The sequence below is a fragment of the Pleurotus ostreatus genome, assembly GCF_014466165.1.
Source record: "Pleurotus ostreatus strain PC9 chromosome Unknown scaffold_11, whole genome shotgun sequence".
Taxonomy (NCBI): Eukaryota; Fungi; Basidiomycota; class Agaricomycetes; order Agaricales; family Pleurotaceae; genus Pleurotus; species Pleurotus ostreatus.
In genome coordinates, this window is record NW_023503166.1 from 213,405 (window position 1) to 240,079 (window position 26,675).

Genomic DNA, 26,675 nt, shown 5'->3' on the forward strand with positions numbered 1-26,675 from the left:
ATAGGACATCCAGCTGGCAATGCAGCAAAGATAGAGATGGTTCGATGATACGGGTGATTAGGAAATGCAGTTGTATTCAGGTGCGTGGCACTCACACGGTTCAAAGGCTAACAAACTCTTCTCATGAGGTACGAATGATCCATTTGACTGTTTATGACATCGCTAAGTCCGCGTTGCATACGAATCATTGGCCTTCTGTGGGAGATCAATATGCTTTCTGCACGAATCGGGGTTCGAGAAGCGCGATGAAATGCCCTGGATCCGAGATAGAAATCAAGCCGACGACACACCATACTGGATATCCGGTAAGGTGCAGACATGAACTTCGGCAGGTTATCAATGCATTGCGAGCCGATTGGTGAGCGCCGGACCGTGATGCGCCTGCAAGGCAGCTCCGAACCCCTCGAGCGGATGAATGACAGGAAGGTCCATGAACAACGGTTCTTGCACGAAGAGAAGACGCGGCCACAGCATCCCATCCCCCTCCCGAACAGCCGCGCCGTTGATCGGCTGCACCTAGCCACGCCAGCATCATGTTCCTTGTTCCTCTGCCACTAGACATACATTTCATCAATGGACGCGATACAAAACGATGACAGGTGTCCTTGCGGGAGCACATGGTGATACCGAACTTCGGTGGTTCCAGACGACAAATTTACCATGCCCATTCATGGAACGGGTAATTTCTTAATCGTGAATAGCGAGGGGTCGAGGGGCACCGAAGGCCCCGCATGTGAGAAGGCTTCCAATAGCTTGCCCCCACAAGGCAGCCTAATCGTTAATACCGTGCTCCTGAATTTGCATCGCGCCGTACACGATGCGCAGTAGAAGGGGATATTCCTGAGAGAAATTATCACTATGTTAGCAAATTGAGATTGCGAAGGCCGGAATTACATACAATTCAGCCTTGGAGTTCAGATTCAATGGCCAGGTGGTAATCTGCCAAGCGGCCAGTAGCGGCGAGTCACCATCGATGGATGAGTAGTGAAGAGCTTTCCCACGAGTTACGTCAGCAGTGGAAGGGGCATGTTTGGCTTTCTTTATCTGACTCTGCAGAGGATGTGGTGACCCGCCACTCTTCCCCCGAACAACGACCAAGCCACTGAAAAAGAGAAAAATAACTACCGCAGCGTATCCGAGAACCAAAATACAAACTGAAACCAGCAATAACGAACATTTGACGCGAATTTTGGCTACAAACAACCAGGCCAGGAGGATAGCCGCGGTGGTACTCCGCCGTCGGATTCTGAACCTTTAGCAATTTTCATCCTCCACCAGCGCAGCGTAAGTCAAACTTTCTTTTTGAACTTTATTTTGGCTCGATACTGCCATCATCGTTGCCCTTTGCCTTGTAATTCTTTTGTGAATTCAGTAATTAACCTTGGGGATAAATGCAGTATCGCGATTACTGCGAACGATGGCGACTGGCCACCACGGAGGTAGCGGAAGTCAGCAACAACAGTCGGGAACGTGGACGGAACCGCCGTGGTCGGGATGGATAGAGACGACGGGGGATGCATTGCTGATCCTCGAGGCTGCCAGGCGCGGCATCATACCACGTGTGACGAGACGCTTGGTCGATTCCGAAAGAAAAATGATCACCTCCGGCTCCGTTTTCGTTTTCGACGAAGACGAGAGCGGGATCAAACGATGGACGGATGGCTTCTTCTGGAGCCCGAGTCGTATCCTCGGCAACTTCCTTTTGTATCGCGAGACGGAGAAGAAAGGCGCGGGACACCGAGGGCGAGCAGCGGCTGAAGAGGTAAACGATGAATCGCAGTATAACGTTGAGGGTGTGAAGGTTGAAGGGCAAAGCCTGAGTCGGCCCAAGTCCGACGTTAGTCATCTGGGTGTGGACAGGCAGAGGGAAAGAACGCTCGTCGGGAGCTTGACGAACAGCTACAAGTTCAAGCCGAATGGTCTGATGAAGAAGGTGAGTGAACGCACCACTTTGTATTATCTTGGCACTGATTGCAAAGGTGCAGACATTTTCCCTAACAATTGAGGGCGTCGCCCAGCATCTGATCTCGTATTACAGAGTGGAAGATGTTGAGAACGGTAGGCTAAGGTCGCCGTCGTCGTTACCTGAACTCGCCTCGCTGGACATCAGTCCGGAATACCTGGACCGCACACATTTCCGTATCGCACCGAAGGTCGAAATTGGCATCGACGGTCGACCAAGGTATCGCGGTGAGGCCGACGACATTGAAACGAGCCCTCAGCCGATAACTGCCCCCCTTTCCTCGGGTCTTCCCCTTCTCACAGACGGTCGAATAACAGAGGGAACATCCGCAGCCAAACGTAACAAACGCTTCGAACCATACGGCTCGCCACCCATGCAAAAACGTGTCCGCAAGTCCAACAAACTCTCCAACTCTGCAGACGGCGAGGACTCCCCTTCTGAAGCTCAACAACCGTCGTCTTCGACCGCTTCTACTTCCGTCGGCCCTCAGAACCAACCGCCTGCATCCGCTTCGTACGCTGACCCCAATAACGTGGCAGCGACAGCACCAGCACCTACGCCTTATCCTTACGGCGTAGGAGTACCTGGGTACTACCAGGTGCCTGGGTATCCTATGCCACCCATGTACCCCCCGGGTATGTACCCCCCTCCCCCTCCAGGCCAAGGGCCTTCGTCGCAGGCCCCGCCTCAACCGCAACAATATCCTTACCCGCCAGCTTACCCACCTCCCCCAGGCGCAGATCCCAATGTCCCAGCTCCTGGTTATTACCCTTACTACCCTCTCCCGCACGGTCCTCACGCTCAAGGTCCGTATCCTGGCTACCACCCAGTGCCCTGGCCATACGCAGCATTTACACAGCAACCAGGGCCTCAGCAACAAAATGCTGATTCCCAAAACAAAGGCGCCGACACACAGCAAGCGACCAATCCCCAGGCATCCAATCCAGGCAATCCACCTCCATGACGAACACAGACTGCCGGCTATGCCATTCTCGCCGTCATTCCATTCACATACCACCTCCATAGTGCCATCCGTGTATTACATTCTGTCCGATCGACCCATGTCCACATCTCGTCGCTGACTTCTTCGTGTATCATCCTTGTCTGTTATGTTCGTCGCTCGTCGTTCCCGCTCTCATTTATCCACTATAATCCTTAGCTGCTGCAGTTTCATCTTTAGGGACCTCGCCTCACTCAGTGCATTCAGGTTCTTCCCTTCATTCGATGTGTATTATCAGTTTATCGTTTACTCTTTACTGGGTTCCTAGTCCTTATGAAGTCTCGATTCTCCGTTTAACCACCTTACATGTTTCCTATGTATCGGGCTTAGTGGTCTCATTAGTTGTCTCCCCTGGGTAGAAATCAGTGCTATCTAGTGCTTGTGTTCTTTCATACATCACTCGGGCTTTAGCGGTTTCTGCTATTGGCATCAGTAAAACGCGTGTTTTCCCGCCCCACCTTCTCGCACTCGAATCACTACGTTCAAGTAATTGGCACATTCCCATACGGCTCGTACTCAGCCTTCCAAATGCATGTGTCTCAGCTCCCACCTTCGTATGACGGTAGATAGTCAATCTAATAAATGTACTGATCATCATACATCAATGCTGTGGAGGCATGAATATGTACAGGTATACACAAGCGTCACGATTACTTATACCAACTAGAGTACGAGAGATGAGAAAAGTCTATTATTCTAGAAGCACTGGTTTGAACGAGTGTAGTAAATCCGATGCCCCAGAGGGGACAGGGGGAGGGGGAGGGGGAGGGGAGAGGTGCGATTGTCCAACTCAATCAAACCAAAGAACAAGCGTAATAGGGGTGGCAAAACATGAGCGATGTAGTACCAATGCGTTGTAGTGAGTATTCATGGACGCGATGATGGTGTATACACGCAATGACGGTAATCGACAAAGTTCGCAAGACCCGAAAACATAGGCAACGAGCGGCGTTTAGTTGGTACAAGAGTGTTCGGGTTGGACTTGAAAGCGGTGTAGAGCAGTACCATGGATCTTCAGTAACTGAATATCATCAACCAGGGGTTTAGCACAATCTAGACGAGAGGAATGCGGTTAGTCCTGGGCGCATAGCTGAGAGGAAAGCAAAGCATACCGGGAACAAGATGTGGCATCCAAGCACAATGCTATGAGGAATTGCATGATCAATCCAGAACTCCGGTCAGCAGGCAATAGATGCACGTACGCGAGGGGAAGGATAACGGCCCATGACCATCCAGGAACTTGCCACACAACTGGCACGGCGTCCGTGGTCAAGACGATCATGGCTATGAGAACGATGAAACATAGGATGAAAGCCAGGCCGAATCGCTTGAGGATTTTGGGCACTTCAATGAAGAAGTTCGACCGTTCGACTGTATACGTATACGAGGTCAGTTTGGATTTCACCCTAGGGTAAGGCTGCACTTGCCTTCCTTTTTCTGTTCGAGGGTAGGTATTACGAGTCGCAAATGAGCGAAGTTAAGGGGTAAGCGGAGGCTCAACTTACCGTAGCACCCCATTGGATGTTATACGAGAACAAGTGCGCCAAAAGGGCCGTAGACAGGTGAATACTGAGGCCACCAAAGAAGAAGAAGCTGAAGTACAGCATCAATAAATCTAGGCCATTGATCGGGACGAGACAATGAGACTGCCTACTCACAAGAAGGGAACCCAAGTCAAGTTCTCCTTCGTACCTGACCATATGCTCCGCAGGCCTAGGCGATATTGAAGCAGCGTAAACGCCACATTTCCAGCTCCGGGGAAGACAACCGTGCAAGCTAGCCAGATCTCGAAGCTGTGCATGAAGAATCCATCGACCCCAAATTCGAAGCCGAGGAGGATGTAATTGAGGACGGAGAGGGCTGCTCCTGCTGCGATACCGTAATATGAGAACATATAGGCCATCATGCCGACTTTGTAATGCACGGGGACAGGAGACCACATGAACGATGCAAGTTGGTGGTTGATCGGGCCCAGGCGCCACCAATGGATGAGCGGATTGAAGATCAACTCATTGCAACCTATGAAAGAATGAATGCACGCGTAGTGGAAGAGGCCAGCAATCCTACCATATGAATATTTTTGCCAGCGATTTAGCTCATCGTCCACTGTGAGCGATACACCTTCCTTGAAACCACCATCGGAGTAGGTAGCCCAACGGATGATGTACCCCCGCAACTACAAATGCGGCATCCCCATGTTATTCAGGGGTTGTCAGGGGTAAGGGGAACGTACCATAAGGCGAAGGGCCATATCGAAGTCCTCAGAGACGTTAGCTTCTGACCACAACTTCTTGACGCCATCAGTGTCAACGAAGGCAGCATCTTGGATGGCTGACCAACGAAGGAAGGCATTGTGCCCAACGAAGGGCGCGACTTCTCCGTTTGCACAGCCCATAGAGATAGACTTGTTTATGCGGCGAGTGAAATGGGTAATACCGTTTTCGAAGTAGTTGTAGGCTACTTGCATAACGTCTACCCATGCGCTCCTTAGTACGATCATAAACCATGCCCGAGGCACTCGCGGACGTACCTGACTCATGCTGTATGATGGCTACTTCTGGGCATTCGGCGAGTTCGCGGGCAGCATCTCTAAAGCAATCCTACAATGAATTTGTGAGTTCGCAAGGTGCTTAACTTTGTATTTAATTTGAGATTCCCTACCTCCGGCACGATCGTATCTGAATCAATAATGAGGATGATTTCACCTATACGAAGAGACTTTGCGTTGCATGCCCATGGCCTGAAACGATTCCCTGTTTCCTGGAACATCTCTTCCACGGCCATATCAAGGGCCTTCTCCTCGAGACTTTTCCCATCGATGGTTTCAATGCCCTTGAAGGCGGCTTCAAGTGCTTGGAGGTGCTTCTCAAGCTTCAAGCTGAGCCTAAGACCGTAATTCATATTTGAGGCCTTCTTGAAACGACCCGCACGTTTGAAGCCATCAGGTGCATTGGAATGAGGTGGCCGGGCGACCCATCCTATGTTGTGGTTTGCATAGAAAGCAATTCGTTTTTGTCTCTCGGCGTCGTCAATGAGCTGCAAGCCATCATCATGTACAAGGATAGATGAAGTCCCTCCTTGGCGGGCATAAGTCTGCATGGCCTTCTTGAGGGAAAACACAGATGGTGCGCTACGCAGAGATACTTGATTAGGATGCCGGACTTATGGATATATATAGAAACCATACATAGTTTCTTCCAAGCTTTCTTTATAAACGGGAAGCTCGATGGTGACGTGCGGCAAATGAGCGTCAACTTCGGGACTGGGGGCCGGTGCGATCGCGGAATAGTAACGCGAGTTCTCATGATACTGTGCAACTGGACCGATTCTATAGGTGAGTGATGGACGTGAGCAAATGACCAGCGTGGAGTAATGTAGGAAACGCACAAGAAGGAAATATTCGTGATGATTTGCAGTGAAAAGAACTAGTAGAGGATGATCAGAAATGGCATGTTAGGGCGGTACTTGGACGTACGAGGGAAACGCAGAACAAAAATGGCAGTGTTGCCAACAGGGCAAATCTTTTGGTATTCCCGTCTAAGCGCCATTCTTGAAGGAGAACGCTAAGTCCGCTGGCAAGGAAAACTGTAATGATTGTCAGGAACGGACAATACCGTCATTCGCGGAAGTACTTACAGAGCGATAGGGCGACACCAAGACCACTGTACATTGGGGCCAAGAGGCGAATAGGCCGGGGGGTACCAAGCGAAGCTTTTTCGACATCATTATTGGCTGCGCCGGACTTCTTCGATGAGACTTTCCATCCGAAGCTCCAGGAAGACTTGGGCTTCGGCTTCTCCCTCTCAGCAAGCGTCACCTGTGCAGCGGCTTCAGAAACAGCGACAGCAGCTGCATTGGTCTTTTCGTTTAGGTTGACGTTTGAAGCCACTGTAGAAGGGGGGACGGATGTAATGGCAGAGGCACCGTCTGATGGAGCGACGATTGAACGTGAGCGCCAAACTAGCTTAATCAACTTGTCCTCGAAGTCCGCGTATAGTGGAATGATAGTATCAAGGTCGTCGGACCAGACGACCAAGACTTTCTCATCGCGCTATAAAATGATCATTTGAGCAAGTTACTTATGGATATGCGCTGCATGGTACAACGTACGATGAAAGCTCCACACTGCTCCTTGTCGGCGTATGGCAATTGAACCATGCTCTCAATTATTTGGATGCGGGTACCGGCATCAACATAAATGGCGGCAGCATCTTCGGCGCTAACGTACAGTTGAGTACCTCGTACGAGGGGGATTCAAACAAATACTTACCAAGTAGCGAGAGCGGCATGTACGGCTGCACTTCTGACTTTGATAGCTACAACCGGGTTCAAGACCTTGACAGCAGCCTCGAAAGGTTCTAGGTAGCGGTTTTCGTATGGGAAGACCCTGAAGTTGCCAGGCTCTACCCTTATACAAACACCAGCAGAAATGTTCTCCTCAGATGGCTTGAACCATGCGTCACCTTGGGTCTATGTCAGAAATTAGTCAGCTAGTGGATACCAAAGCAAATGAAATCGAAGTCACGCACGGTCTTGAACAAATGGTGGAGAATAGCATCGAATGCATCGTAGTCCATGATGGAATTAGGGGGCGACCGACGAAAAGAGTGAACAGTCGAGTCGTATAGGGTAGAAACAGCAGAATGCCGGACCAGTAGGACCTGAGGGGTGCACCTCGAGAGAGCCTGAGCTTAAAAGGAATTCCACTTTTTGGTGCTATATATCACGACCTTGTCATCGGCTTTACTCAATATCTGCCCTTCAAAAGTTGGCATCTTCGATAGGTCCGAGACAGGAAGTCGAGACTCAGATTCGGGGGGAGATCTGTAAACCAGCCTGCAGGCGATACATTAACTTTGAATGCATAGCTGTCATCAATTCTGTGAGGACATTCCATCGGGAGGAGTGTGTTCGATTGCACATGCGGCCAGTGCCTTGAATCAAACCTGTATGAAACCCGAATTGCGTCTGTGTCAACCCCGGCTTGATCTTGAAAAACAATGGGCCGATACCTTTTTTTTAGCTTCGGACGAGTGGGAAATCCCAGGAGTCAGGACGTACAGTGACTCCCAGCGCGTGGGACGAAGGCGCCCAGATTGTGGGGAATCCTAGTTAGCATTCGAAGAGGCCATTACGGCAGCACAAGCACGATGTCGGGGCGAGGCCATCTGGTAAAATCGCTTAGCCAGGTGATAATGTGCGATGGTTCTACGAGAACAGACCTTGCCACTACGGACACCTGGGGATAATCCACAGAACCGTACCGTGTCCACAAAACTCTCAAACGAGTTATGCGATCCCGGATGTCCATCAGTCTATCGGGGATTGGATATCGACAATTCTCACTGGCAGTGACTGGCGTTTGTTAGCACCCTACCTCCGGGAATCGGAACAAAGTGTGTGTTTGGTACTATTGGCTATCACCCTCCGGTATGCAATACGTGACGGCAGTTTGATGGTTTAGACATCGATAGTCTGGGCATTTTACCTCACTTTGTTCCATCTCACGATAATAGGACAAACATAGCTTTCTGTAAGCTCTGAAAGTGGTGGCGTAATGATGGCATGTCGTAAGTTCGACGCTATTGGAGTCGGTCAAAGCATACTGGACGCAATAACGAGATATTGTTCTATGGCCCCAGGTATCGAGTCCCTTCAACGTCGACGAGCGACGAGGTGGGTGTCTGACATTTATAAAGGAGTAGGACAAGCAAATCATGATAGGCGCGTACCTCCTATATGATACCCATTGTCATCTTCGAGAACATACATCACCAGGAGGCTCCATCTAACAATGGAACAAACCGAAGTGAGCTTCACGGCTTCTTCACCCCTGTTCAGCACCTGAAGTAGATATCCACGACCGCCGACGCTAGACGCGGGTCCGATTGTGATTGTGACTCTAAGACAAGGAGGAAGCATGTTCAATAGATCTCCAGCATGCGAACGAGGCACAGAAGGGGCCGGAAAGGGGTGGAAGACAGGGGATAGGACTTCTCTCGAGGATGTCAAGAACCCTGGTGTTATTCATCACCCATACCTATGGACGCTTGATCAACCAATGTAGCCCCGCAAGTGCCGAGTGAGAACGTTTCAGACGGAGATAAGCTGATAAGTGACTTGCACTTCGTCGGTGGAGATGCGGCTTGCTTCTCAAACCGATACGTGGACGACGCCCCAAATCAAGAACTAATGCATCGAACAGACCTTCGAAGAGAGATAGTTGCGAAGGACGAGAATAGAGACGTCGAGAACATCGGATAGTTACACATCTATCAAGAAAGCAAGATATATCAATGTGTCGGAGAGAACTGAACGAGTCTCAGGCGTGGAATCGCGCCGTACAAACGAATGCCGAATTCGAAATTTCGAGGAGGCGGGGCCGGAGGATTGACCGCTGCGTATAGGAATGGAAGATGATGTGGTCGCCTCACAAAACGCTTCCACAGAACCAGCTATTTCGAGGAAAGAGGAGACCTGCCCCGAACTGCCCGTATGACACAATCAATGGAATACGTGCCAGAATGGGAGGCCTTGCTGGATGGTCTTGTAATAAACTCGAAATTGAAATATTTCATCGGTTCGACTCCTCAAAGTTTCACGAGGTGCGCGCGTGCGCCCATAAATGGCTCCTTCAGTGCTGTCGTCGACATTAGTAATTCCAGGGGCTCATACCAAACGTAGCCCGAATCGAAGAAGTAAAATGAATCATTCACCATGCAATAAATTTGGACTGAACTATCAAGTCTTCACGAGATGCTCTCGTAACCTGTTCCTGTCCGTGGCCGTCATTGCTATCCCAAGGGGATTTCATGACCGACGGCGAACCGAATACGGTTGTGCGATGACACCACCGGCACATTGCCTTAAACTTTGGTCCTGATACCGTTCGCCGATAGTAATTGAACGGTCTCCGTGTTAGTGTTATCTTCTTCCATTCTCTTCTTATCGTCCTATCGATATATTGTCGCATGAGTCGTCCTCGCTCCGTTCGCCATCCTGTCCAAGATGTCAGAAAACTTCGTCCAGGTACTGATCCCAACAGACCTGTTCTTTTCTCTCTTGCACTGTGGTGTGAATCTTCTGCTGGGCAAGCGCCGACAACATCCCCGGACGTACTTGGCTGACAAGGGGCGGCGGCACCGAACATGTGTGAGTTGGAGGAAAGACTGAAACCGATTGGTAGCGGTAAGCCTGCCTGCTTATATTTATCATCCCGCACATGGACCATTCCGTCGAGGGTCAGCCGATAACCCAACCGCTCGGACGCTTAAGGCAGTCGGCACGTTTATCGGTTGGGAGCATGAGATGATCTGGGAACAGAGAATGCCACGCAGTTTCCAGCACATGTAGGCATCCACCACGTCGCGTAGCCAGACGCCAACACTAGAGATGATAAAATTGCCCTGATGAGTACAATGGAGCTCAAAGACTGTATACACTGTCACCATGCATATGCTCAGGGCAATGATTGTAATATCAACATCCTGATGCCCTGGTATACGCGTGTGCTGAAGTGGCAAAGTATAAGCTCTTTAGACTGTCGAAATTTCATTGATGTGCCCTGGTACTTGTATTCTAGGCCCGGAGCTAGCAATCCGTTAGCCAAGGACGATCGAAACAAGGACGACGCCAGCACAGAGTAGTAGTGATAGATCGAAGTCAAAGTCATTCTTGACCACTAAACCTTACGATTAGTCAGGGGGCAATCATCCCACGGTCAGTAAACCAGTAACATCTGCTTTTAACTTCGACTACCATCATCAACATCATTCATATTGAGGCGTTTGCGCTCGACTAGCAGGCTACTAGTGTCGACCTAGCAGCGGGATCGTAGTGCGCTTTGCTCGCCGCCGGAAGTTCGAAGTCGGAGGGCTTCGAATCCCAGATCCTGCATGCCCCAAATCCCGGAAATCCATCACTGGGAGCTGGCGAATAGATTGTTTACTCCCGCAATCCAATAAACTCTCATGGGTCACTTCTGGCCTGACAATCACTGTCAGAAACCCGCACAATGCGCGTCTGATCAGTCTTCTCAGTGCCTCGACCTGGCTGAGTGGGAAAGACCACTTGTTAGATGGTATGTTTCGTTATGATGTCTGTCGTTATCTCATCAGTTGCGGGTGGCCTAGATTCGTTGAGGAGAATTGATGATCCCACCTCCGCCAAAATGAATTCAAATCGTGACGTGACGGCTGTGCGTTTCGTTCGGTAAAAAATTATGGGTGATCCTCCAGCTTCTTGGCTATGAGAGACATCGCGTCCCTCTGTTGCCTTCACGACATTGCTCGTTAATTGCTCGTTAATTGCAGTCGTTGGAGCACAGTTCATACAGACGGCTTCGCACTGGGTGTTTCAAGATGACCCCCTCATCCTGGAGCAACCAGAGGATTTTCGAACAGTATACTTACATTTGTTAGTGACAGGTCTGTTGGGCGTTCATGATCGACATGTACATTCTGATGCCGCGCTTTCACCTACTTTTACACCGGGCGTCATGTTTCAGTATCTGTGCCCTATTGTTGGTTCCACGGACACATGCGGTACAATGGCCCGGCGAAATGCCAATTAAGAGTACATTCATCAGCCGCACGAAAGACTGTTCCGTCAAGGGCAAGCTCAGGACGCGATTCGCTTCCACCTGTATGGCCGTCCTTCCCCGAACGGCGGCTGGGAAGAATTTACCCAAAGATGCGAACCATCGGGAGATCTATCATCTGTCCACGCAAACTCGAGGCCAGGAACGTTGGCCTGAGCCATTGTTGGGTAGGGCTGTTCATTTGTGGATCTCGAAGCTCAAGAGTATTTTTTAGATCACTTATAATCTTGGAGGCTCTGACTGAACTCTAGCTTGTCGTTTGCTGCCCGACGTTCCCCCTGTATTTGACGCTTCGCCCGTCCTCGCTGGCTGATGTACTCACGACCGAGGACGTCGTCGTCCCTCGCGCCACCTCGTTCCATAGCGGAATCCATCGAGAGTGACAACGACTCAAAGCCTTCTCTTCATAGTCGTACTCAGTCTCACCCATCGGCTGCGGCCTCCTCCGCAGATTCCCCTCCTGTCACTCCTCGAAGTCCTTACAATGCCCCGATGAACCCCTTCTCCCCTCCACCCAGTGTTCGCAGCTTCAGCAGCCCAGATCATACACCAGTAACCTCGCCAGGCTTGCCGGGTGCACACGCACAAATTCATTATCCTTTCCCCGATTCAACCCCGAGAAGCGGAACCTCATCCGTTAGCGCCAGCAGCTCTGATCTGCCTCGCGCTTCATACAGCCGCCCCACTACCGGCGACCATCCAGGCTCGCGGCCTTCTTCTGCACGCCTGCGAGAGGCGTTCGCTTCGCCTCCGGCACGTCCTATTACTATATATGGAAGCGCCCCCGCCATGCCGAAAATTAAATTGAAGGAACGCCCGAAGTCAACTATGTTGACGGAGGGCGTCCCTGCAGCAAAGCCTTGGCTTACGAAAAGGGACCCATATGCGAAAATAGCCTACGTCGTTACATACAGCATGATCCTCATCGGCATCGCCGCTGGGGCTGTCCGCGTATACTTTGATTACCACTCTGTTCGACTGATGCCCGGTAACCTTTGTCCGGTGCTGGACGAGGATTTCAGCAATGGCGACGAAGGCCTGTTTGGTGAAAACGGCAAATTCTTCAGGGAAGTTGATATGAGTGGCTTTGGGTAAGGCTTCATGCCCGTGTTCACAAGTGATTTTGTCTCATTCTTTCGCAGGAACGGGGAATTTGCAATGGCCACAGCTTCCTCAAAGAATTCGTTTGTTCGTGATGGGAAGCTCTGGATTCTTCCTACGCTCACTTCCGAGGAAATTGGTAACGACGCCGTCTTCGATAATCACATCTACAATATCACTGGTTGTACGTTCAATACCACCCGTGGATGGTCGTACACCGCCTCCACCCCATTGGACCCAAAGACTACCTACTCCACTAACTCCAGCGCCATTGGAGACGACATTCCCTTCGATGAAGCTGGATATGTAAAAGCCTGCTCTGCGGTCAGCAATAGTACCACCGGCACCATCATCAACCCCATCCAAAGTGCGCGGCTTAGCACTAGGAACAGCGCCAGCATCCGATTTGGCAAAGTCGAAGTCAGAGCCAAAATTCCTACGGGGTAAGTTTTTTAAGACGTCTTATCCATCTACCTTCGAACACTATAAATGACACGATGTGCATTGCTTTTCAGTGATTGGGTGCGTTTAGTTGACTTTTGCGCCTTCGTCGGAATGGTAGACTGATGGGATATACTTTTTAGATGTGGCCTGCTATTTGGATGCTTCCAGTTGATAGCGCATATGGGCCGTGGCCTTTGAGTGGTGAGTATATGGAACATGGCGCCGTGATTATTACTCAAGCTGACATTTTTACCTGCAGGTGAAATCGATATTATGGAGGCTCGCGGTAACGGTCCTTCTTATCCCGCGCAGTACGTACCGTATCAATCATAGATGAGCGATAGTTGAAGTGTCGCCACAGAGGAACCAACTTCGTCCGCTCGTCACTCAACTGGGGCCCCTTCAGCTGGCTCAACGGTGTTTGGAAGACCTACGGATGGGCAAGGAACCGGTATAGATCTTACGACATGGACTACCACACCTACACCTTGGAGTGGACAGAAGACTTCATGTATGTACCCCGTCGCTGCACTCCAATTCGTAGCCTCATGCGCCATTGGCTCTAGTCGCATGTCCGTTGATTCGCGCCTCCGCCATATGCTCGAAATCGCGATAAATACTCCCTTCTTCGATCGAGGCGACTTCCCGCCTGTGGTGCAAAACGGCTCGTCTACTATCGTGCTACAGAACCCGTGGATCAATGGTACCAAGGCTGCACCTTTCGATCAGCGTAAGCTTCTCCTTAACTCCTATTTGGCTCACAGGGGTTCTAATTCTATCTCAGGATTTTACCTTATCCTAAATGTCGCTGTCGGTGGCACCAATGGGTGGTTCCCAGATAACAACGGACATAAACCTTGGTTGGATGGTTCTCAGAGTGAGTGCCCCACCACATCGCTCGCCTCCGATGATACGATTCCTTGCTTCTTCTCCAGCCGCTATGCGCGATTTCGCTCAGAATCAGAACCAGTGGCTGCCCAGTTGGCCCACCAACGAGGAGGAACGCGCCTTCGTTATGTAAGCCCCCCTCCCCTCTCTATTCTATTCTCCTTCTCATCGTCCCCGTCCTTAGTGACTCCGTGAAGATGTGGCAACAGTGCTAGAAACTTTCGCTGGTATTCATATTGATGACTGTCGCATGTGGACGATTCACCCTTGCTCTTGTGAAGTCAATATCTCGCGTCTCTCTCACCTGTCCCTCTCAATTTTCGCGGCGTTCACTTGGGGTTTGGGGCTGTTTATGAGTGTTACTTATTCATCATGGACTTTTGGGCCGGCGTATTATTAGGCCTCTGTACGATTAAGTACATCCGTTCTTTGTTTCGTCGAGCTTAGTAGACAATACATAATGTTACTTTAATGCTTTGACCCCCTTGAGTGGTACTTGAGTGGTATGGCGCACCTCTGGAAGATTTGGTCGGCTGATAGCTTCAAAAATTGGTAGAAGACCTGATTAGTAGAAGACCTGAGGAGTCATTGCATATTAATGGCGGGCCCGGAACCCGAACCGGGGGGCGACTCCCGATACGTACGGCCTCCGCTATGCTATCAGAATGAGTACGCCTGATTCTACCTCCCCTGAGCATTAGTAGCTCGTACGCACTACAAAGAGTGGTTCTTAGTAGGCTTCATCTTCCGGGGGAGGTTGCTTTCAATAGCTCGTGGGACCTCCCCCGTGTTAGCACCGTGATATGTCCACTAGTGGAATCCGATTAATTGTATGTTAGGAAGTAGTAATGAAAATAAGAGGAAACCCAAGCTTACGCCAGCGTGCACAGACAATGAGGTGCTGACATCGACCTAACCTGTCGTGCTAGCGGGTCCGGGCTACTTGTCGCTCCGCTAGCTCTTCGTAATCGCCTTCTGGATGATTGCCTATCTGATCATAGCGTACTCCCGAAGCTCGGTGCCCGTTTGAGAAGCTACTATGTATGTCCAAGCTATGGTACATCTAGACACCGGCCATCGAGCTTTTTAAGATTTAGGTGGATGCTAGCCTGTGCAACCCTTCCACAGCGACACCTGGTTGCGGGATTCTGGAGGATTTCATGACGCCTTCGGATGAGATGCATCGAGGTTGAGAGACATCCAAGTCCAGAGCTACAATATCGATAAAAATGGGAGGCGTACCGGAAGGTCGTATGACCTTGGAACCCACTACCCGATACAAGATTCTGACGAAGGAAAGATTAGCTCCACGTCGATCATTCTGTGAATGAACCCCAGCCAGAAGTCGACAAGGAAATATTCCTTGTGGCCAGCAGGGCCAACGACTTCCCGATGAGATTCACGGTGAGGTCGAGCCTGGCACTGTTTCTTTGAGCCCTCAGGACATGATCTTGACTACGGGGCCGGTCCTCTGAAGAGAATCTATAAGTATAATTATAAGTTTGAGCCACTGTGAAATTACACTAGAAAGTCGAGACCTGATGCTAGCATACCAGTCTCCCGAGGCGATTTCGACCAACTAGTTGCCGAGTATCGGTTCCACAATGCTTCATGAAAGAGGGACATATCATTAAGGATGCCGAGCCAGATAACTTGATATCAGCATGATTCATGACTGTAAAGTGGGCATCAGTTACTTGCCGCTTGAAGCTACTGCGAGATACGACCTGCCAGCGAACTGATTAGGCTTCGGTGGAGCCAACGCACCCTCGTCTGATGCAGCGGGCGTTGGCTTTAGCTTTCGCAGATTATTCGGCGGAGGCTTCAGCTGGAGGATATGACCTCGAGAGGCTGTCCTCGATGATATGGAGGCTAGCGTCAGTCCTCAATACGGCCTCAAGGGTAACAGCTTTGTTACGAGGTCTATGTCGAGCATACGGAATACAAGTAAAAGAGTGCCTGTCATTTTTGAACTCACTTCGCTAGGTTTCTTTCCACTTTGTGACCACTCTGCTATAATCGCAGCCAGTCCACTGCGCCCATTCATGAACATCTCAAAAGTCATTGTACCTCCTGGCCTCACGATCCGAATCGCAACTCCATCATCCGCTTGGTCCACGGGCTGGACGAGAATCATTCTCGGTAGATCGCACGAGTTGTACCGATACTCGTGGATATGAAGGCGCGCGAGGGACATGTACGTCGTTGTTGTATCTGATTCAGTCAAAGAACAGTGTCTACGAAGAAACGTCTGCTGGCTTGTGATCCTTGGAGAGCCTGTCGTGCGCTGCAGTCTTCCAAGATGGCTTCGAGTTTCGCCTTGTCCACATCTTCCTGTTCTGTGTCAGGCTCATGATAACCATAAAACTTGTGCAAGATGGCCGGCATCGGCACGGGCAGATTGTAGGCCGTCCACTCCTGTATGAGATACCGCTGACTGCCTGAGTCTGAGGAGTTGTCGTATGTCAAGTTGTCGGGCTGCGGTCTCGCTATCTCCCCGTTTCGTTCGCCAGCGTCGCCGCTTCTTTCGGGCCAGCAATTTTCATGACAACACTAGTCGAGTATTCGGGCGTGTGGGCGAGGAGTGGGATATGTAAATGTAGGGCCGGCGAAAGAAATCAAAATTGTGCTTCCCCGAAGAACGTGCGAGCGTGTACCTCCAAGGCGTCACTTCCAACTTCACTTTTGCCTCTGGATCAGAAAGCGTGCTGCCCACCATCAAGATTTCAAACCTCGGGGGCCAACCCGTTGACCAGGAGTACCTCGGAAAACAGTCTGCTAGTTGGAGTTCCTCGAGCTTGAACCGCGGGTTATACATTCAACAATCATTAGCGCTTTAGCACCCAGATTGCGAGACGGAATGTAATGAATGTAATGTTGCAGCCGGGCTCACTTTCAAAGCCTCTAAAGCAATAAGGGAACTAATCTTCCGACCGATGGATTTGCTGGAGTACGTACAAGCAGAGGGAGTAGGCGCGTCCAATGAAGTTCTGAAATACCGTGACTGCCACTTCTGGCATCGCGCAGCCACACATGCACAAATATCTCCTACTTAAGTGGCTTGCAAATTGCAAGGCACCTTTAATCTGCTTTAAGGATTGATTACCACCGAGACGAGACGAATCATGGGGAGAAACAGTACGTTCGGTACCGCTATCACTCGTTGTTGCATCTAACTCATTATTCAAGGATCGCAAAAGATACCAGTGCCACACAAAACAAGTATGTTCTAATGGAGTTGTTAATTTTGTATCTCTGATGCCCTGCGACAGAGTTGAAGAAGGATCCAGGAGTACCAAGACTTCCTGATCTTAAAGTGAAGAAAGCCGAAAAGGAACGGGCACAACCCGTTCGTCTCCATATTGTTTCCATTGCCCGAAGCTTTCTTAATCATCGCGTAGAAAGTCTTTCATGCTCAATTTGATCCAGATGCTGTAATGGCCTCGGAGCCTACTCTCTCCACCCTCGCCATGATGGCAGAGTCATCTGCATCGGCGCACGCATCGACGTCTCAAGACCCCAGCGATCCCCACGCCACCAGTAGCAAGACAAAAGAACAGGCGCGAAAACATTACCTCCGCACGTTACACAAGGTCGTGGATGACAGCGACATCGTGATACTTGTTCTGGATGCCCGCGATCCGGAAGGTTGTCGAAGCCGCTTAGTAGAGGAAGAGGTCAGACGGCGCGAAGCAGAGGGCAAGAAGCTGGTCTTCGTTTTGAATAAAGTCGGTGCGTGAGGGCGTTTGCTCTTGGTCCACGACGTGACAATCTCCCAGACTTGGTTCCCAAGTCAAATGCACAGCAGTGGCTCAAATACTTGCGACACTCCACGCCTACCCTTCCTTTCCTCTCGCCCTCGTCGGCACAACATCAACGAACCAACATATCATCCGCCACCGCTCCTGCGCTCGTAAAACTGCTGAAGGCCTACAAGCCTAAAGCTGGAAGCGTGACGGTCGGCGTCGTTGGCTATCCAAACGTCGGCAAAAGTAGCTTGATCAATGCTTTGAAGCGTAGTAAGGTGTGCGCAGTAGCCGCCCAAGCTGGTCATACGAGAGAGCTACAATCTGTGCAACTTGAGCGGGGCATAAGAATTATAGATTCCCCAGGTGTTGTCTTCGATGACGATGACCAAGCTGTAGACGGAAAGAGCATGAAAAAGGGGAGTGTTTTACTCCGTAATGTCGTAAAAGTGGAAGACGTCGACGATCCCATCGAAGTCGGTATGTTACAGGCCACCCACTTTTCTTCAATCCGACTGCTTATCGATTCGTTCAGTGGAGGAAATTCTGTCTCGCACCCCTCCGGCGACTCTTCAAAAGCTATATAGTCTCCCAGAGTTCTCATCTACCCTAGAATTCTTGACCATGATGGCGTTAAGTAGCGGTAGGCTGCTGAAGGTTAGTCGGATGTTAATCGCTGAAATCTCCTCATTTATATCGTATCGAAAGGGGGGTACGCCCGATATCCTAGGGGCCGCGCGCCACGTACTCCAGGATTGGAACCACCAAAAGATTCCGTATTACAGCGAGCCTCCCACCGTCCATCCCTCTCAGATACCTTCCGTCCGTAAGTCGGACCATGGTTCCCATTCCCTCTTCTCGTCTCATCCTTCCTTTTGGTTGATAGTCGCCTCATCATCGTCTGCTGCCCCCACCATCGCAGCTGGTGCCGAAAACGTTGGCCAAGCCAAGATCCTGACGGAGTACTCGAAGCCGTTCGAGCTGGAAGGCTTCTTTGGAGCAGCTGATGCGGGGGCCTTTGATGACGTGAAGATGGATGAAGATGGTGATGTATGGTTTGATGCAGAGGAAGGCATGGATGAGGACCAGTAAGTGCGATCAATGACACTTTGGCCAAGTGTCTCAACCCGTTATAGACCAATCGCTCAGGACTCGTCGCCAAATAAATCCCTTAAACGATCTCGATCGCCCTCGCCGCAGGCTGACACCCCTTTCATAGAACCGTCCTCTCTACCAAACGGTAAGGACACTGAAAGATATCAAAGACAACCTAAACGCCAGCGACGGAACAAGGACGTTCCGGAGTACGACGCCCCTCCCGATGATCACATCCTGCAGCGCATGGCTAAGAGTAATCCGTTGAACCGAAGAATGCTGAAGCAGGAAAAGAAGAGGGCTAGGAGAGCGATGAGAGTGAAACAAAGTGCTGGAGATGCGGGTGTTATGGACGTTGATGATGACGGTTTGGCCTTTACTTTCATGGTGTAAGGGAACGCGCAGTCAGTTCATTAACCAATGGGTCGCCACTGTTATAAGTAAACTTTTACTACGCTTATTCGACGATCAGGATGCTTTGATCTTTGCTAGTGATCTAACTCGTGCTTCATATTCAATAATACCGACTTCGGGGGACCACGATAGGACAGACCAGTAACGATTCATGACTTCACTCTCATATCGCTTTGCGATGACATGAACGCCTACCTGCTCACATGCGTCAAACAGGAATTTATAATCGCTTGCGCCTTGCATCTTTCCTAGGTAGCCTGCGCCTGCCATCCGCTCCAGGTGCTCCTTGCCTTCTCATTCGTAGGCCCAGTTAGGTCTACCACGCCTTTACCTTTAAATAAAAATGATACTTCTAGGTAGGTCATTGACTTTGAGAACCCTGTTAATCGTATTATTACTGTCTAGTAGTCCTAATCTATAGTGCCATTTATCTTCCCAAACTTCTGACCGTGGGAAGCCAATTTTACTAGCGTCGCGACTTCTCGGAGTTGATGCTCACTTCAATTCATTTCGCTCAGGACTCTCTTACCTGCAGAAGTTGCATGGTAGAGTGATGCTACCTCGTGAACTTCTTCTTTTCCATAGAGCATGCCGTCGACCCGTGCTCGATAGGTTTCTTTCCTTCACGGTCGGTCTTACGCGGCGACATGCAGCAACGGCCGCTGCACTGAAGGACACACCGGTTGAGGAAGAACTCGAGGCGAATCACCCCCAATACACTCTTAGCGACCAGGATGTCAAGCGGCTTCGGTTCCAGCGAAACATCGGTGTTTCGGCGCACATTGACTCTGGCAAAACTACGCTAACGGAGCGGATACTGTACTACACCGGACGTATTCGTGAGATACACGAAGTAAATCTGATATCTTTTACTGCACCTTCGGCTACTGACAGTCGGCTAGGTACGGGGGCGTGATGCTGTTGGGGCAAAGATGGACAGCATGGAACTCGAGAAGGAGAAGGGTATTACCATCCAAAGTGCTGCGACGTTCTGTGACTGGGAAGCAACGAACCTAACGTCAGGAGGAAAACAAAAGTACGCCGTTAATATTATTGATACCCCCGGTGAGCTCCTTCGGACCCCTTACAATCTCTTGTGCTGAATCTGGGAGTAGGCCATGTGGATTTTACTATAGAGGTTGAACGCGCTTTACGGGTTCTGGACGGTGCTATCCTGGTCTTGTGTGCTGTTGCTGGTGTCCAAGTAAGTTTCTTGCTGTAGCGATCATTGGCGTATTTCGCTCATGTGATGGCAGAGTCAAACTACGACCGTCGATCGCCAAATGAGACGTTATAATGTTCCCCGGATATCTTTCATCAACAAAATGGATAGACCTGGCGCCAATCCGTGGCGGATTGTGAACCAGATACGTACAAAGCTTCGTATACCTGCTGCGGCCGTTCAGGTCCCTATTGGTGTCGAGGATGAATTTAAGGGCGTGGTTGATTTGGTCGCATGGAAAGCTATCTACAACCAAGGTGTCAAGGGGTTCGTGACTGCCTTTATTCGCTTGACTTAGCCACTAATATGAATTCCAGCATTGACGTCGTCGTCTCCGACGAGATTCCCGAGTCTGTTCTGGAATTGGCTACTTCGAAGCGTAACGAACTCATCGAGCAACTGGCCGAAGTTGACGACACCATCGGCGAGATCTTCCTCAACGATGAAGTTCCGACAAACCAGGATATTGCTGCCGCCATTCGCCGTTCTACTATCAACCTCAAGTTCTCTCCGGTTTTCATGGGCTCTGCTATCAAGAACACGGCTGTCCAACCGTTGCTCGATGGTGTCTGCGCGTATCTGCCTGACCCATCTGAGAGTGAGGTTGTAGCGCACGACACCAAACTCCCCCCATCAGCACCACTCGTTCCATTGTACCCGGCCTCGGCCGCTCCGCTCGTCGCCCTTGCTTTCAAACTGGAGGAAGGTCGCTTTGGGCAGCTGACCTACATGAGGGTTTATCAAGGAAGTATGAAGAAGACGAACACTATTTACAATACTCGCACCGGCAAGAAGGTTCGCCTCTCCAGGCTTGTGCGCATGCATAGTAATGAGATGGAGGTACGTATTATATGTCTCACAAGTTCTTGCTAATGCGTATGATGAAGGATATTGAATCCATTGGCCCTGGTGAAATTTGCGCTATCTTCGGTGTCGAATGCTCGTCGGGAGATACTTTCACCGACGGTACCACGAGCTTCTCCATGGTACGCCTCGGGTAACTTACAGGAATTCAGCCTCACAATTTTTATGATATTTCGTAGACGTCTATGTTTGTTCCGGAGCCAGTCATTTCGTTGGCTATCAAGGCTAACGGAATCGAGACACCCAACTTCTCCCGAGCTCTTAACAGATTCCAGAAGGAAGATCCTACCTTCCGCGTCCATATGGATGCCGAGAGCAAAGAGGTGCGACATACATCCCTTACAATGTCTCTATAGTCTCTAACTTGACTGTAGACCATCATCTCCGGAATGGGTGAGCTACACTTGGAGATTTACGTTGAGCGAATGCGACGGGAATACAACGTTGATTGCACCACTGGAAAGCCTCGTGTAGCCTTCAGAGAGACCATCACACAGCGCGCCGACTTCAGCTACACTCACAAGAAGCAGACTGGTGGTGCTGGGCAATTCGCCAAGATCATGGGTTACATCGAGCCCATGGAGCCCGATCCTGAGACAGGAAAGGACGTTGCATTCGAGAGCGTCGTTATGGGCGGTAGCGTTCCAACGAACTTCATCCCCGCTGTAGAGAAGGTCAGATTTCACGAAATTCTGTAGAGTCCCCTCGCTAACTGTCGTTGTTTGATTCATTAGGGTTTCTACACAGCGTTGGAAAAGGGATCGCTGTCAGGGAATGCTATCAGTGGCTGTCGATTGGTGCTGCAAGATGGTGGTTTCCACGTTGTGGATTCCTCTGAATTGGCTTTCCGTCTTGCGACCATTGGTGCCTTCCGTGAGGTATACAATAGTGCGAAACCAGTGATTCTGGAACCCATCATGACGGTCGAGGTTGTCGCCCCTGTTGAATTCCAGAGTGAGTTCTTTTACCCACGTGCCTGTCAATTATGATTCTCAACTTACATGCAATTTGTATGTAGGTGCGGTTATCGGCGGTCTCAATGGACGCAGAGGCACGATTATGGACAGCGAAGTCCGTGATGAGGAATTTGTTTGTACCGCGGAAGTTGCACTGAATGATATGTTTGGTTATTCGAACCAACTTCGTGGCTCAACTCAAGGAAAAGGTAACAGGATTTCTGCCCTCAATGCAAGTACATCACTGACTCAAGTGACTTGATAGGTGAATTCAGCATGGAATACAAGGTACGCCTCCTTGGCCTTTTCTCCCGAGCTCCTATACCGATCCCTTCTATAGAACCATATGCCCGTCCTTCCCAACCTACAAAAGGAACTCGAAGAGGCTTACCGCAAGACTCTGCCATCTTCAAAGAAATAGACCAGCATACGCATATCTTAGAGCTATAGTGCCTACTTTTATATATTGCTTAATTATATTGTTGCTCAGTTTTGAGTACGCTTGCAGATTTTATTCGCAGGGATATTATGGACGTTCGGCATCCTAATACGCACCGATTAGGAGGCCCAGAACCAGTCAGAGAGGTAGCGGGAGGTGGTCGCAGGCTTGGTATTCCAGACCGCCATCACCTGAGCCAACTGCAGTTCGTTAGTTGTCATTTCGCGTTAGACGACCGGCTTGGACGACTTGCAACGACCCGCCCCAGCTTCCGTGATTGCACCCGATGTGGTCTGGGTTTTGATCACCCCTGCTCGGCGTATACACTCTTAAGAACGCCTGCCAAATGGCCCAGTAAACATTATTTCCCCGCTCTCCCTCTTCCAAGTTCCACACGATACATCGAATCCCTCAAGATGACCCAGATCACGGTGGCAGTGAGAAGCGCCCAGCCTGGGATGAAAAGGGGCATACTTGGAATGGTATGGGATCCAGGCCCGGATTAGGCCCAAGCCATTCCACCACTAACACGCCTAGAAACAGGCAGGCCGAACCGTAGGCAACAGTCGACCCCTTACCTTCGCATCGCTATCCAGGGGCCGTCCGTCCATAAAACCATGGGACTATGCGAGCTCATCGTCATATTCCATCTACCCCCCTTTCACCAGAAGATCTCCTTACTCAACAATTACTATGTCTCCTAACACTCAACCCAAAACTGCTATAGTCACCGGCGCCGCACAGGGAATCGGCAAAGCGATCGCCATCCAACTTGCTAACGATGGGTTCTCCGTTGTCATAAGCGATATCGCAGCCAAACAAAGTCTGATGGACGATGTTGCCGCCGAAATCAAGACGAAGAATGTGGACGCTCGAACCTTGGTCGTACCAGCGGATGTTTCATCGGCGAGCGACGTCAACAATCTCGTAGCCAAAACCAAGGAAACCTTTGGTGGTCTGGATGTGGTAAGATCACTCCCTACTATTATTCTCGTTGCAGCCATATTGATTCAGTTGCGCAGATGGTCGCCAACGCTGGCGTTTGCTGGTCCAAGTCTATACTCGATGGTGCGTATCTGGAGGCTCGTACATTCAATCATTTTATATACTTTACACAAAAGTTACCGTCGAAGAGTGGGAAAAACTATTCGCCATCAACGTTCGCGGCGTGCTGCTTTGCTATCAGGCTGCGGCAAGATTAATGATCGAGCAAAAACGCGGTGGTCGGATAATTGGTGAGTACTTTCCGTTGTGTATTCATCACTATTCGCTTTCCTGTATTTACCTTTCGCCATAGGTGCTTCCTCGATTGCTGGAAAGAAAGGTAGCGCGATGATAGGTGCATATTCCGCCAGCAAATTTGCCATCCGATCGTTAACTCAAACGGCCGGTATGATGTCCCTGCTCTGGCTCTGCTCGAGATTCGCTCATTTCGTCTCTTCTGTCTAGCCTGCGAATGGGGTGTACACGGTATTACGGTTAACGCGTATGCGCCCGGGACAATAGACACACCCATGTGTTGGTATCCCCCCTCTATTGAGACTGTCATATTGCTCACAAGTCTGCTCATAGTACGCGAAGCTGCGGGCGCTGTTATAACGCCTTCAGGCGCCAGCATCATTGACCAGGTACGTGAAATCTTGCCACATCCCTCGTGCGAGGTTTATATCTCCTCTTGAATGTAGTTCAAAGCTGCCACACCGCTCGGAAGAGTCGGCGAGCCAGAGGAAATAGCTAACTTTGTTTCTATGCTTGCATCAGAGAAGTCCAGTTACATGACAGGTGCGTTAGAGGTATTGAGACTGCGGATCCTGCTTGTACTAACGCTCACCCAGGCCAAACCATCACTATTGATGGAGGCATATGGTTCGACTAGTGCGCGTTCTTACAATAGCTTCCGGACAACGTGTATTATAATATTCTCGTGGTATTATTCATTTCCGCTGCAAATCATTCATGGATGCTCAAGCAAGCTACCCCCATACCACTGAGTATTTCCTACCCCGACACGTCGAGAAACGGTGGCCCATAAATCTTAATCCACTGGGGCGGACTCCCAGACAATCACGGCGTCCTCCGGTGGTCAAAGGAACAATATGGATGTGACTCTCGCTCAGGTGATGTGACCCACCGTGTCGCATTTATTAAACGCTTCGTGAGTGGCACAATGGTCTGCTATTCTTTAACCTCCACGACAAGTAAAATGCCCAAGCCAGATTCCGAGAAAGAGGAACGAAAGCGAGTCATTGGGCATACCTGGCTGCGCAATCCTGACGGAGGACCCCTCCCTCGACCGCCTCCGAACGGCAAGCGTACCCCAAACGGACTCATATGGGCCTCATCGGTCGATCGCATCTATCGCATCCAACGCTTCCCGAATATCAATGTCATGACAGGGTGGTCAATTAGCATGGTGGCGGAATTCAACGAGAACTACTGGGAGGTTGCCGACGAAATCTACCCAGAGCCAGATCCACAGAGGGTATTGTCGTATCCACTGCTGAATCTGCCAGTAGAGATCTGCCAGCCAGACGGTACCATATGGTACTCTGCTCGTCGCTCGATTCAAGGAGCCACCAGGGGACTGCTGCCAGCGATACCGCGAGACGTCGAGGTAGCCACTTCACCATTCGGGAACTCCTTCGACGCCAAATACAAGCTCGAAGAGCTCATACCTGCTTCTTTCTTCCCCGATATCCTAACGGTGAATGATCCTCAAGGTGCCACCGAGGGAAAGATCGCGAAGGAGGGGGCGCCGGACCTCGAACCCACCCCCAGAAAGTACAAGCGCGTCTGGCCAGTCGTGCATCCTGATGCATCTGGCGAATCATCTGACGGCGACAAGATATCGTTCCTCAACCTCGCCGGCGCGCCTCTTCTCGGGAGGGGCAACCACTCTGTCGTGCATCGCGGTGCTCTCCGTTTACCATCAGGCATCGAGGCCAATACCCCGGACGGCTCTGCAGCCGTGGCAGTGAAGATGGGCTTCCCAACTCGTGGGGCTAGGTCCTTACTAGCGCACGAAGCGGGTGTGTACAACCAGATCTACGGTGAAGCAAACAATGTTGGATTTGACAGCACCGAGGTGAACCACGAGGTGGACGAGGGGGGTCGTCAGAGACATCTAATGGAACATTGGACTGGGGTTAACCTCCTTACGCCTGACATCACTCATCCGGTGCCCGTTGGAGCTGTGGTTCCGAAATTCTTTGGATACTATGTTCCCACCGATGAAGCAGAAGCAGCTACCAAATGCGCTGCAACTCGTGCCAAACTCACCAAGGAAGGGAAGTCAGATGGTGGTTACTGGAAATACTCCTCGTATGATGAAGAAGAGCTTAACTTACCCCCGGAGACGATCCTCAGTCCGATCCTCCTTCTCGAGGACTGTGGTAAGCCTATCAAACCACAAAAAATGAACATAGACGATCGGTGAGTCTTGCTTTCGGAATCATGAGTTACAAATGATTTACCTAGCTTGGTGTTAGAACGGAATGTTTGTCGTTCCTCGTGCGCCTGTATTTGGAGGACATCAGCCATAGCTCTTTCTACCCGCGTAATATCATGGTTCAGCCTGGGCCTCTCACCAAAGCACCGAAAGACCGGACGATGCAACATCCGAGCTTCCGTCTTATAGATTTAGGACGAGCGGACCACTGGAAGATGCACACGAAACGAGAAGTAGAGGAATACAAGAGAAAACACGGCAAGGATTTACCTGAAGAACGCCTGCAGATTGGGCCGGATGGGTACATCAGAGACGATGTAGATTACACCCCGGAGCAGCGGGAGTGGAAGACGATTGCATTGAAGTGGGCACAAGCCAAGCAACGGGAGATTAGTCGTGCTAGAGAGCAATTATTGATGGAAATGTGGGGTTAGGGTTAATACAAGTCTTGTCTTCTTCCACAGTCGTCCCTATGTCAAGAAATTCGACTGTCACA

At 50.4% G+C, this 26,675-nt stretch overlaps 6 protein-coding genes across 6 annotated transcripts; 5 read left to right on the top strand and 1 right to left on the bottom strand.

The window, feature by feature from the left end:
- Positions 1 to 1,417: 1,417 nt before the first annotated feature.
- PC9H_002377 (uncharacterized protein) lies at positions 1,418 to 3,045 on the top strand (the record flags this gene model as incomplete). The annotated part of the gene is made up of 4 exons (XM_036772018.1): positions 1,418 to 1,933; positions 1,986 to 2,598; positions 2,698 to 2,769; positions 2,990 to 3,045. 4 exons carry the CDS (start codon positions 1,418 to 1,420, stop codon positions 3,043 to 3,045), a joined length of 1,257 nt encoding a protein of 418 aa, XP_036625664.1.
- A 932-nt stretch (positions 3,046 to 3,977) lies between these two features.
- PC9H_002378 (uncharacterized protein) lies at positions 3,978 to 7,540 on the bottom strand (the record flags this gene model as incomplete). Its single annotated transcript, XM_036772019.1, has 16 exons — positions 3,978 to 4,016; positions 4,076 to 4,106; positions 4,166 to 4,380; positions 4,469 to 4,556; positions 4,622 to 4,982; positions 5,031 to 5,139; positions 5,197 to 5,435; positions 5,494 to 5,563; positions 5,625 to 6,093; positions 6,151 to 6,291; positions 6,351 to 6,388; positions 6,439 to 6,548; positions 6,600 to 7,014; positions 7,074 to 7,182; positions 7,234 to 7,433; positions 7,493 to 7,540. The coding sequence occupies 16 exons, from the start codon at positions 7,538 to 7,540 to the stop codon at positions 3,978 to 3,980; spliced, it is 2,682 nt and encodes an 893-aa protein (XP_036625665.1).
- A 4,811-nt stretch (positions 7,541 to 12,351) lies between these two features.
- PC9H_002379 (uncharacterized protein) lies at positions 12,352 to 14,210 on the top strand (the record flags this gene model as incomplete). The annotated part of the gene is made up of 10 exons (XM_036772020.1): positions 12,352 to 12,653; positions 12,705 to 13,106; positions 13,179 to 13,185; positions 13,248 to 13,308; positions 13,367 to 13,418; positions 13,469 to 13,618; positions 13,674 to 13,837; positions 13,892 to 13,984; positions 14,043 to 14,124; positions 14,180 to 14,210. The coding sequence occupies 10 exons, from the start codon at positions 12,352 to 12,354 to the stop codon at positions 14,208 to 14,210; spliced, it is 1,344 nt and encodes a 447-aa protein (XP_036625666.1).
- Positions 14,211 to 17,120: 2,910 nt separating this feature from the next.
- Positions 17,121 to 22,713, top strand: MEF1 (Elongation factor G, mitochondrial; the record flags this gene model as incomplete). Its single annotated transcript, XM_036772021.1, has 21 exons — positions 17,121 to 17,133; positions 17,185 to 17,217; positions 17,268 to 17,344; positions 17,397 to 17,727; positions 17,775 to 18,221; positions 18,277 to 18,398; positions 18,450 to 18,567; positions 18,628 to 18,829; positions 18,878 to 19,225; positions 19,836 to 20,103; positions 20,153 to 20,315; positions 20,366 to 20,454; positions 20,507 to 20,739; positions 20,790 to 21,312; positions 21,360 to 21,458; positions 21,516 to 21,659; positions 21,711 to 22,010; positions 22,071 to 22,290; positions 22,355 to 22,501; positions 22,558 to 22,580; positions 22,633 to 22,713. The coding sequence occupies 21 exons, from the start codon at positions 17,121 to 17,123 to the stop codon at positions 22,711 to 22,713; spliced, it is 3,981 nt and encodes a 1,326-aa protein (XP_036625667.1).
- Positions 22,714 to 23,424: 711 nt separating this feature from the next.
- On the top strand, positions 23,425 to 24,607 carry PC9H_002381 (uncharacterized protein; the record flags this gene model as incomplete). The annotated part of the gene is made up of 8 exons (XM_036772022.1): positions 23,425 to 23,697; positions 23,754 to 23,799; positions 23,853 to 23,966; positions 24,029 to 24,121; positions 24,181 to 24,249; positions 24,304 to 24,359; positions 24,417 to 24,513; positions 24,567 to 24,607. 8 exons carry the CDS (start codon positions 23,425 to 23,427, stop codon positions 24,605 to 24,607), a joined length of 789 nt encoding a protein of 262 aa, XP_036625668.1.
- A 327-nt stretch (positions 24,608 to 24,934) lies between these two features.
- Positions 24,935 to 26,613, top strand: PC9H_002382 (uncharacterized protein; the record flags this gene model as incomplete). Its single annotated transcript, XM_036772023.1, has 2 exons — positions 24,935 to 26,163; positions 26,220 to 26,613. 2 exons carry the CDS (start codon positions 24,935 to 24,937, stop codon positions 26,611 to 26,613), a joined length of 1,623 nt encoding a protein of 540 aa, XP_036625669.1.
- Between the last annotated feature and the right edge of the window lie 62 nt (positions 26,614 to 26,675).